Raw genomic sequence first — 11927 nt, 5'->3', positions numbered from 1 at the left:
AAGGGTGTAATTTTGTGTTTAAATAGGTGCCTGCACAGGCCATTTTTGGCCATGCACACACAGACCCTTGAATTACTTGCCGAGACTTGCATGCTCTGGTGATGCAATGATCAAGCTAGTTTTGGTGTAACCTCTGAGTTATAGCAGTTGTTGTGAAAGAGAGCAATCCATCTACATGTGCCAAACTTAAAACTTGTTTTGCTCGGCTGTTATGTGCCCCTGGGCTGAACTATGTATGCATGCTACTACGAGTAGTAGGTTGTACTGAATCTAGCAGAGGAAGCTGTTGAGAACTGGCAACACACAGACAGAATCCCAAATGAAAGAAAACACAACGAAAGACTTGAGATTATTGGTTACAATCCAGAATTATTTCACGATAGTAATACTACAAGAGTATACAAGAGATGACAAATCTATGCGCTAGCTGCTGCACGCGACGCGCCCACCACCACGGCTTGGATCCGGCCGGAGAGGCAGAGCACAAGTCAACGGACGGCCACGGGCACGGCGGACGGCGACTCGCGCCTCACATCACAGGATGACGCAGGTGGAGGACTCCTTGACGGCGCCGGAGGTGGAGCCGGCGGCGTTGGCGTCGGCGGAGACGCCCGGCCAGTCGCGGCAGGCGCAGTGCTGGCCGTCGGGGATCTGCCGGTGCACGGAGGCGACGTGGCGGCCGCAGCCCGCCCACGTGGACTTGCCGCAAGTGGCGCACTTCACCTGGTAGCACATCGTCGCGCTCGGTGGATTGCTCTGCTGTTGTTGGCTCTCCGGTGGCGATGGATGGATGGTGGATGGAGCGATGGAGTCCGTGGCTTGAAGACGACTCGCTGGCTGCCTGCGCTACTTATGGACGGGCGGACGCTCGGCGCGCCTCTTGCTTTGCCCTGCTGTTCTGTTTAGTTTAGTTCTCCGTTCCTACGTCTGCACAAGAATTGACTCTCTTTTTTGGCGAAGAAGCACAAGAATTGAAATGGTCGTGCGAAACAAAGGCTGGCCTATGCTATGCTAAGGCGTCCGTTTAGATGCTTGTTGTAATTATCGTATGTGTTCAGCGACGACAAGGAACAGGTGACGACGAAAGTCTAAAGCCATCTGAGCATCCACAGCCAGACGTGGCAAATCCGGCCCCTCAAACAACCGCGGACGTGCCCGGATATTTTCACGGTCACTAACCAGTTAGTTCTTAAATTGCGTCGTCCATATCCACGTATCTTATATCCGATCTCTTATATTCATACTAAACCATGCAACATCGATAAAAAAACTAAATAGATCACGAGCGAACATAGAAAACAAACAAACAAATACACAATCCGTTCAACAAAATATCACAGCCGGATCTTCAATAGATCACCAAAGTTCATATAAGTCACATAATACGACGGACAAGTTCAAACTACATCCAAAAATTTGAAATTAAAGTGGAGAAGGCGGATCTTCACCACTTCCTCGCCGTTTCTTTCTCCTTCCGGTCGTCGGCGCACCTGTAGGCGTCGGCGGCTGGTGGAGGATCGTCGCACGAGGCGCCGTGGTTGTCGCCATTCACGGGCTTGGACTGTCATGTCCTGCTGCCTCGTGCGACAACCGGAGTCCTATTCTTCGTCGGAGGAGGAGTCGGAGAGAATGATGAGCCCTTTGAGTCGCCGAACGGTCATGTCCTGCTGCCGCTTGAGCTTCGCCAGCCGAGCTGCCTCTGCCGCCTCGGACTTGGACTACTCAATGGCAATCCGGACCGCCTTGGCGTTCCTCTGACGGAGCCACTGAGCGTCCGTCTCCGCCGTTGTAAGCGACCGGCGGTAGACCCAACCGAGGAGCCGCTTGTCCTCGTCAGGTTCCGCCTGCATCCCGCGGCGGCGGCGCACGGACTGCTCCGCAGCGTCCCTCTCCCTTGCACGCTGCCTTTGGCGGCGAGCGACACATGCCTCCAATTTTGGTATGCGCATTCGGGCTGCTGGGGCGGGCACAAGCACCCACCGTTGCCCATGTGGGGAGCAGCAGTCGGCAGGGGCAGTGGCTGGCGTGGGGAGGCGCGGACTGCACAACCCTCGCGGAGCTGCACGTGGGCCCGAGGGGCCATCGCCGGCGTCTGCGCTGCGCTGGCGGGGGAGCTACGGCATCACTGCATATTCGGAGCTGCCGGTGTCCACCTTGGACCGCTCAATGCGGAGGCGAGCTCCTCGTCAACATCCGGGTCAGAGTTGGAGCGGTTGCCGGAGCTCAATATGGTTGCCGGATTGTATCGGAACTAGAAAGGAAAGACGAGAGGACAAAGCGAGAGAGGAGAGTGAGTGAGCTAGGGTTGCGAGCGAGGAGGTAGATTGGGTTTTTTTTGGGACGTCGGTGGGGTCGGTGGTGGGCTGGGCTGTCATGCGGACGCGCTCAGCTGGGTAGAAATTTTTGTGACCGGTCTGCTCACCTGGACGTCTGAGACGAGTTTGAATAGCCCGGCTGTATATGCTCTGAGAACTGTGGTATGTGCTGGTAAAATCGCAGGAGGCGCCATAGAAGATCCGATCAAGCAACTCATTGCCTACCTCGTTCAGATTCCGTTCCGTCACACATCATGACCATCAGCAGACAAGGCCGCGTAGACCCAGCTAATTGCGTACGAAATTGGCTTGCCTCATCGATTACCTCAGCCGGTCGTGGGTCAATGAATTCTCGTTCAGATTCGGCTCCGTCGCGCCATCAACGCACACGCACGGTTGCGTAGACCCGCCGACCTCCACCGAGAAATGCGTCTCGAATTTTCCCGTCCATTCAGCGGTCTTTCAAATTCTACAGAAATGTGGAAAATCATTTGACCTGCCAAGCCTCGTGCTTTCACCATGGATCTGTGGAATCTGTACGTCAAAGCTCATGCTTTGAATTTGACCGAGAGACTCATAGTCATTCAAAAAGGAACCGACAAAACACCGATTTTCTCGCTGGTCGAGTGGAAATTGTACGAGTACAGACCGTACCCATGATCAGAACGAACACAGAGTACTAGGCTATCTTGATTTGGGCCTCCAACGCGAATCTCATCCATCGGCCGTCGCGATCCAACGGTTCCATGACCACCCGAGAAAAACCACGAACCACTATATTCACTCTATCTCCTTCCTAAAAAAAATATTCCCTATATTTCACTTATTGAGAGAAAAGGGTACCGGCCTGACTAGACCGGCATGTTTTTCTTTTCTTTTCTTGCTGCTTTATTTCAAGTTTCATTTTGCCACAATATTTTTTATGTTTCATTTGATTATTTCCTTCATTTTCATGTTTTTATATTTTTTTAGGATTTCTTTATGCCTGCTCTATTTTTTTTCTTTTTTATTTGCTTTCCCTTTTTTTCACTATCACCTTTCCCTTTTAGTTTTCCTCCGTTCTATTTTAATTTATTTTGATTTTACTTATTTTTAGGTGAGTAATACATGCACACTTTTATAAGATACATGAACACTTTTTTTTGTAGATGGATATTTATTTTTTGTCGCCTCTAACCATGTTAAACCAAGCTCATTATTTTTTCATGAGTGCAAAAACAAGCCCAAGAAGTTATTTGACTTACCCAAAATAGGGGTCAATCGATTCCACGCAGGCCAACTCACCACCAAAGTGACACAGAAGAAAAATAAAACGTCACACATCTCAAAGTAGAATGGGACGACCACAAAATCGATTGACCCAAAAAGAATTTTCTGCTGACTGGCATATAGCTAAAGTGAAAGCTTATACACATCTTACGGATGGGACTGGCTACAAGTCAACTGATTGAAAAACAAGATTTCGGTCAGTCGACTGACCCAAACATGTTTCGTTCAAGTGTGCCTCTAACCGTAACGTTCATGCTTCACTATGTGTAACGTTCTTTTTTTTCTTTACCTTTTCCATGATTTACCCAAATTGAATTTTTAAGTTGCGGGTGCATGCGTACAAACCATTCATGCATGCACGTACACTTGTGAATGCTCCCTTCATACATAAATATACGATGATTTGAATATTTGAATATGGACTACATGCATACTAGAACGAATGAACAAACACGGTAAAACACTTGTGGCATTGGTATTACACTTTCAGAAAAAACTAAAAAGAATCAAAATAATGAAGTTTTCTAAGAAAGAATGAAAGCCTTTAAGAAGAAAGAAAAAGAAAAAAGGAAAAAAAACTTTCAAAACTTGCACACAATTTGCACTGATATTACACTTTTTGAAATATGCAAAGAATAAGCATAAAATAGTGCATTTTTCGCGTTCTGCTATAATTCCTACAGATTGTAACTAAAATAATGTATTTCCTTTAAGAAGAAAGACGACTAAAAAAACATGCGCAGAACTTTGCACCGGAATTTCACTTTATCATAATATGCAAAAATAATCATATAATCATGAAATTTTGGCGCATATTATATAGTATTTGTTTGTATATAATTATACTTAGCCAAAAACCCACAAAAAACAAAAATAACCAATAAAGGAAAGAAAAAGGAAAAAGAAAAACCCATAGAAATGGAAAACATAAATAAAAAAGTGAAGCAAAAATACCCTTGAATAGGAAAGAAAATGATATAAAAAATTAAAACAAAATAATGACAAAAATTGCACAGAATCTGCACAAAAATTGCGCTTTTTTATAATATGCAAGAATAAACACATAATAGTGAATTTTTTCGCAAAATGAAAATTTTCTAAAGAAAGAATGAATTTGTAGCATTGGCATTTGATCCATGGTGTCTCTACTTCTCTGGATCAAAATAATGAATTAGTGGTATCGGTGTTACCATTTAGGAGGAAAGAGAAGTAAAAAAGACAATAATGACAAAATTTGCACATGGTTTGAATAGAAATTGCGCTTTTTTATAATATGCAAAAATAAGCAGAAATAGTGAAATTTCACAAAAAAAATCCCAGGTAGGAATGAATTAGAGGTATTGGTATTACCCTTAAAGAATAAAGAAAATAAATAGAAACTTAAAGAAAATTAAAATAGGGAAGTTTTCTAAGAAACAATGAATTTGTGTCATTGGTTTCCCGTTAAGAAGAAAGGACCTGAAAATAATAAAACAAATAATGAAATATTTGGCAAATAATTTGCACAGAAGTTGCGCATTTTTATAATATGCGGGAATAAGAATATAATAGTGTAATTTTCAGAAAAAGGAAGCTTCCTAAGAAGAAATGCGGCATTGGTATTATCACAAAGGAATAAAGGAAATACAATAATACTTAAAAACCGAAATACCAAAGTTTTCAAGAAAGAATGTATTAGTGGCTTACATATTACTCTTTATGGAAAAAAGAAAATGAAATAAAAACTAGAACACAATCAAAATAATGAGGCATTCCAAGGAAGATTGAATTATTAACACTGGTATTACCCTTTAAGAAGAAAAAATAAAATAGAAACTAAAACAAAAATCAAAGTAGTAAGTTTTTCTAATAAATTATTAATTAGTGTCATTAGTACTAGCCTTTAAGAAGAAACAAAAATAAATAAATTAATTAAAATGAGGAAGAATGAATTAGTAGCATTATTATAACCCATTGAAAAATAAAAAAAATAAGTTTGCAAAACTTGCACACAAGTTCGCTCTTAAATTATACTTTTTAGTACGCAAACAATAATCATATAGTAGTGTAAGTTTTGCACATATTGCAAATTATTTATGTGTGTACATTACACTCACCCAACATCCCAAAAAATATCCACAAAATAAAAATAAAACCAACTAACAAAGAGAAATAGAAAAACAAAAGCAAAAGCACATAAAAACAAAAAAATATTAAAAAAATGAAGGGAGAGAGAGAGCAGGAATGGATCACACAGTTAATGGGCTTTGGCCCAGAAGGAAATCGACTGACCCAAGTAAGGGGTCAGTCAAAAAAAAGAAAGAAGCCCACACAACAAACAACACAGGTCAGGGAAAAAACGCAGCACAAACCTTAAAGAAAAATCCCACGGCCACAAAATTGACTGATCCAAAAGTGAAATTTCAGCTGACTGAAATGTAGCTAAAGTGCATTATTTAACTATAGTCGATGGTTGGAAAAATTATTGTTGAGTTGATCACATTTACGCTCCATCATGAACTTCACTCTGCGATGAATCAAATCTATCGCATGCACGTTCTGGGTTGCGTTGTATCACTGCTTAATTTTAGTATAGTTCCAGGGTCCTTTCTGAAAAAAACTTACAATATGCTAAAATGCAACCCCAATTAGAGGTCCATGTATGTATGTGGCCTATTAAAAAATTGCACAACATAAAATCCATTTTATTTTTAATAAACCGTGTCAATCTCTCTCTCTGTGTGTGTGTGTCTCTCTCGCGCGCGCTCAATTATTTCTCTTTTTAGACAATCTCTCTATTCTGTCAATTCACATAAATTAGCCTTGAGAGAAGGAATGAAGTGTTTTCACTTGGCCTGGCCCATTCCGGCCCCGCCCAATATACATTCTTTTACACCTAGCTGGGCATGATGGCTTATACCGGCCTCATTATTTAACTATAGTTATGGTTGGAAAAATTATTGTTGAGTTGATCACGTTTACGCTCTATCATGAACTTCACTCTGCAATAAATCAAATCTACCGCAGGCACGTCTGGACGTGTGTGGAATACGATGGTATATGCCCACTGATCAGAGTCTCAACGGACCACCGTCGGGATACCCATTCCGTCCGGTGAAGTGCTGGCCTTCCATCCCAAGGACGGCAGGAGAGGTGCTGCTGGAAGCACCGGCGTTGATATGCTGCAACCTGCTGCTCGTCGCCGGCGGCGCCTACCTCCAGTGCCGCTTCCTCTGGTTGATGAACCAGTTGTTGATCTGCCTCGTGTCGAGCCCCGTCGACTCAGCCAACGCCTGCTTCTCCGGTTCCTGGAACGCATGCACGTTACGTATGTCGCCATTAGCTATCAGTACGAAGCTCAAAAACCAAGATAGGAGTACGTAACGATCTCCATGTATGCATGCATGCATGCATGCATGAACCCAAAGTACGTAGCCAAGCACGTACCGATGGGTAGGGCCATCCCTGGTGCAGCTGCCACCAGTGCAGGAGCCTCTGGCGCGCCTCCCTCGGCAGCCTCCCGCTCTTCTTCTTCTTCTTCTTCCCGGAGAGCTCCCTCCAGAGGCCTCTCAGGTAGCCGCTGTACTTGTCCAGGGGCTGGCTCTTCAGCTGCTTGCCCTTGCCGGAAGGCAGGCCGGCGACGTCGCAGGTCTCCTGCTCATCTTCAGAAGAAGAACCCCCGCACTCGTCGTTGTTGTCGCCAGTTGCTTAAGACACACGGCAACGATCCAGCAAATAACCAAAGACATATATAGGTCAGTAATTAGTAGTTTCATCTAACGAGCCAACGTTAGCTAGAAAGATAGTGTGCTATAAATTGACGCAAATATTATCACTAGATCGATCGGTTTGCTTTTGCTATCGTCGATCGATCGGCTGCTGGCTAGCTGCACATGTAATGTAACCACCAGATCACCACAGAACATGCATGGTAGCACGCCCCACCACCAGTCCACCACCACCACACCATCCAATATCGAACTGACCATGATCTCTTTCAGATCAAGCTAATTGATCCTATGCAATCATGCAGGCACAAAAAGCTGGATAATAATCGGGCGGTACGGCCAACGGAGGCAGAGAACATTTCAGCCAGACGAGCACATGCCCATGCATGTACTATCATGTATGCGTGGCGAGATCGCAACCGCATGCATGCAGCGCCAAGGCTGACATGTGCATATGCATCAACGGGCGTCTCCGCACGGGAGTATCCATATGTCACTGTGCGTGTCTGTCGTGTTGCAGCGTTCAACTATGGCAACCGTGGTGTGGTAGCGGGGTAGCTGGCCAGCAGTTGCTTTGCCATGTGGCCGTACGGGCCGTTTCAGCATGCATGTGCCTCCATGCTTCTCTTTTCCAAGAAAAAGGCAACGGGTGTCTCATACAGTACGCCTCATGTCCTTTTTTGCTTTTACTCTCATAATGGAACATCTAGCTAGCAATCAAGACTTGGGACAACTAAGTTTTTGTGTTTGATTTGCAATATCTACAACGTCAAATCAGTATCATTAGATTCACCATAAATATATTTATATTTTCTTTATTTGATATTGTAGATGCTAATATGATCATTCTATAAACTTGATCAAACATAGAAATGTTTGGCTTTTGAAAATAACAACACGTTTTGTATACTGAAACGAAGGGGGTATATATGAACCTAGCTCTAAGAGCAAGGCTAATTAGAGACCCAGCTGCATGCTCTATTTCACCACGTCATATATATAGTCAATCTAAAAGCACATTCATATTGTACACACTAGCTCTACATATTATGTCGCTAATGCCACCCCTCCCAATGCTCCACCTTGTACAGGTGCTAAGACTGTCACGTAGGCAAAAAATCTGATGTGGCAAGGTAATTAAGAAGAGAGAGATGAGTGTGGTGACCCCAGGAGGAAACAATGCCAAGCGCGAGAACTTAGGCAAAACACTTAAATGAAAGAAACCCACCAATGCATGAAAAACTTTAGTTGCAAATCATTAAATGAAGGATGCTTAGCACCAACAAATTAAGCACTATGCATTGAGGGCTTTAGCTGCTAAAGTTTTTAATCTATTTAGCACCTCATGTAATCACCGATGCATTGGAAGAGGCCTTACACATCTTCTTCTCTCATAAAGTGTGTTGATGACCGTAGCTATGGGAGTAGATTGAGAACCAGGTTTGATATCCCAAAATTCAGATTCTTTTAAAAAATTGGTATTTTTTAGGTTTAATATTCGTATAGGGGTGTGGAGCACCCAGGAGCTCATGTGTATTTTCCCTAGGCTAATGCTCTATTTCGCCACATCATATATATAGTCAATCTAAAAGCATATCCTTATGGTAGACGCTAGCTCTAAATATTATGTCACTAATGTCTTACCCATCTTGTTCTCTCGCAAAGTGTGTTGGAGTCCATGTTGCAGCCCGCTATAAGTTTACAATCCACTCCTCTTCTCTCTCCCAAACTCATAAAAAACTGAGGTGGCAACTCTTATAGCTTGATTATGTCCCGGTTCAACAGTGGTTTCATACATAGCTACGGTAAATAAATAAAACAAGGGGGCATACATGTTCCTAAGTTGACTAGAAATACTTCTTGCTAACTCAAGAGGTGTCAGTGGGTTTTGTATCTAATGAAAATTTGGTAGTTACATGTTTCTATAACCACCAGAGGGCAATGCGTGTTTTGCCGCACCGTTCTTCAGTCATGAGTTAAGTTTTTCTTTCCAGCCTGTTACGGCTGGTTGCTTCATTAATATTGTGTGTTTCATCCGAGGTAGGCGGGCTTTTAATTACATTTGTGTTTGTTTTTTCATTGGCAAGATAGGGTGTCTGGTGTGCGAGGTATACTAAATTGTTCTATGTGTGGGTGTGCCGTTATTACACGTAACACATAAATTAACATATGGGCGTCACACGTTCATCTCGAAGTAAACATTAACGTAGCACACATATATTGATTCACTCCCTTATTACTGGTCCCATCAATGACCCCTTAAGCCCCGACACCAGAAGCTAGCATCCCTAGGGAGCTTAGTATCTTAAGTACATGTACAATTGCATATTTCAACCCTAAAGGTGCCTATGTATATTATTTTACTAAACTCTGGTCTTTTATTGTGACCAGAATACAAGTCCGCTTGAGTTGTTTGGTCTATAGTCATGGTGACCTTAAATATACATCCATATTGTAATGTGCATAATATTTTTGACACCTGGTTGTGGGTATCAATAAGAAGCTTTCCTCTCATATCTTGATGGGGGTGGTGCCTTATGTTGGGTTCTTCCGCTATCCAAGAACGATATGATTTTTGACAAAAAGAAGACTTGTACTCCTTTGCAGGTTATACACTCATTTACGTGTTGGTTTCATGAATGGTCTATGCTTCAGCGGTCGGAGCACATGAAGTTGTTCAAATTACTCCCTCCGTCCGAGTTTATTAGACCTAAAGACAACTTCTCTTAGACCAAGACACATAGTAATTTGCTCACATTAATTCCTCCATTCCACTCCCAATGCACTCTCTCACATGCATGCATCCAATGAAAAAGCACGCATGAAGTGTATTAATTTTCCAGCCATGACACCAACAACAATCACTTTCAATGCAACCAATGAAATGATTGCATGCATACACCTTTCCAATGCGGGGCCTTATAAAAGGGGACATGCTTGTGATGCAAGAGGCCTAATAAACCCGGACGGAGGGAGTAGCATGTATGCGGTGTGAGCAGATGATCAGGGATAGGGGTGCAAATTGGTACCCTTTAGAGCATTCTCTGGCCCTCTTTAGTTGAACTAAATAAACTAAATTTTCAGAAGTCACCCCACTTTTATAAATTTAGTACATTTGGTTGAGCTAAGAAGAGTCGGAGGGAACCCTGAGGGTCACAAATTTACATCCCTAATCAGAGAGGTGTTTACCCCACATGAATGCTGGTTTAGTGTATGGCTCGGGTGCAAGTTGTTTACCCCAGCGCCCTAAGACATTCTTCATCTTTTTTATGTTAGACCATGACACTGTTATTTTTTGGGGGATTGTCGACTTGATAGGGTTGTGCACATCTTTGCTATGTTGAGATCGAGTTTATACTCCTTGCGGTTATATCATCTTTGCCATGTTTTTTTTATAAGGAGAGAACCACGGCCTCTGGATCACAAGATGCACACAAACAACCTTGATACCATGTTGGCCTCAAAGTCCCTTCTTATCCATAAAAGTTTACCAATTCAAGACATTTAAGAGTCCTAATTAAGCTAGAGGTTTGGGAATTATAAACACCACATGGTACGCTACACTGGCACTTGTTTTCTTTCATAGATGATGACAAATAGACGGCGGCGCGTCTTCGGCTTGCTTCAATGCTTGTAGTCGTCGCTAGGTGGTCTACGAATCTGGATATAATTTTTATTATTTCGTGTGTTCGTTGTACTATTATGATTGAAAATGAATAGATCAAAAGTTCCTATAAAAAAAGTATTCCCGCAAAAAACAAAGATGACAAATAAGTATAGGATGCCCGCAAGGCTGCAATAGTCTTGGCATCATCCCAAACTCCCAAAGACAAGCCTGCAAAAATAACTTACTAGTATAATTAAGCATGCACACGCACCTAGTGCAAACGAGTCGATATGGGCCTCGGCGCTCCTCAAGAACTGATTGGCTTCTTGGATTTGCCTCGTGAGCTCCTGACTGTACATCACCAGCATATCACGGTAGGTCTCCTGCACAGACACACACACACACACACAAAAGCATATATATCGTTAGGTCCATGTATGCAAATAATTAAGCTCCAGCTAGCTAAACTAATCATGTAATACTTGTTACCATGAACTGGTCGAGCTCTGGGTCCGCCGGCTGTTCCTGGATGCCGGCTGAATTTGGCCGGAGCTCGTCGACGAGGGAGGAGAGCCGACCAACGACTTCCGGCGGCGCTCCGACCTTATTGGGCAGAGGAAAAATAACCAAATAAGAGACAGCAGGGCAGCAAGATACGAGCTGTCTAATGTCAAATTGGAATGGCACCTACTTTCCGGCAGTCAATAAAGGCTCCGAGGAGAGCCGGATAGAGAGGGTGGGACATGATCTTGGCCTTGATCGTGTCAGATGATCTCCTGTTGTGGCTAGACTCTCCACAGTGTTCCGAGGCCCGGAATGGTGTCGCCGCCGGCGCCTTTTCCGGTGGTGAAGTTGTTGTAGAGGCTGCGTGCTGATGCATTGCGACGAAGGAGGGAGCTGAACCATTGCGGGTAATGGCTGCGGCTCTGGGGCCGCTCCCAAGAAGAGGGGGCTGATCCATGCATGCGTTGGTTTGTCCGGCTAATTAATGACTCGGCCGGCGAGGTCTAGTCGTCGGAGGAAGCCTAT

At 43.6% G+C, this 11927-nt stretch overlaps 1 protein-coding gene across 1 annotated transcript; it reads right to left on the bottom strand.

The window, feature by feature from the left end:
• Nucleotides 1–6217: 6217 nt before the first annotated feature.
• Nucleotides 6218–11892, bottom strand: LOC125531329 (homeobox protein knotted-1-like 4). The gene is made up of 5 exons (XM_048695740.2): nucleotides 11590–11892; nucleotides 11388–11501; nucleotides 11170–11281; nucleotides 7011–7270; nucleotides 6218–6871 (listed from the first exon to the last, which is right to left on the bottom strand). Exons 1-5 carry the CDS (start codon nucleotides 11857–11859, stop codon nucleotides 6776–6778), a joined length of 852 nt encoding a protein of 283 aa, XP_048551697.1. The 5' UTR covers nucleotides 11860–11892; the 3' UTR covers nucleotides 6218–6775.
• Nucleotides 11893–11927: the final 35 nt, after the last annotated feature.

Source organism: Triticum urartu, chromosome 4A (genome assembly GCF_056163025.1).
Source record: "Triticum urartu cultivar PI428250 chromosome 4A, HENAU_Tu73, whole genome shotgun sequence".
In the NCBI taxonomy this organism is placed as follows: Eukaryota; Viridiplantae; Streptophyta; class Magnoliopsida; order Poales; family Poaceae; genus Triticum; species Triticum urartu.
This window is presented reverse-complemented; position numbering and strand designations above follow the sequence as displayed.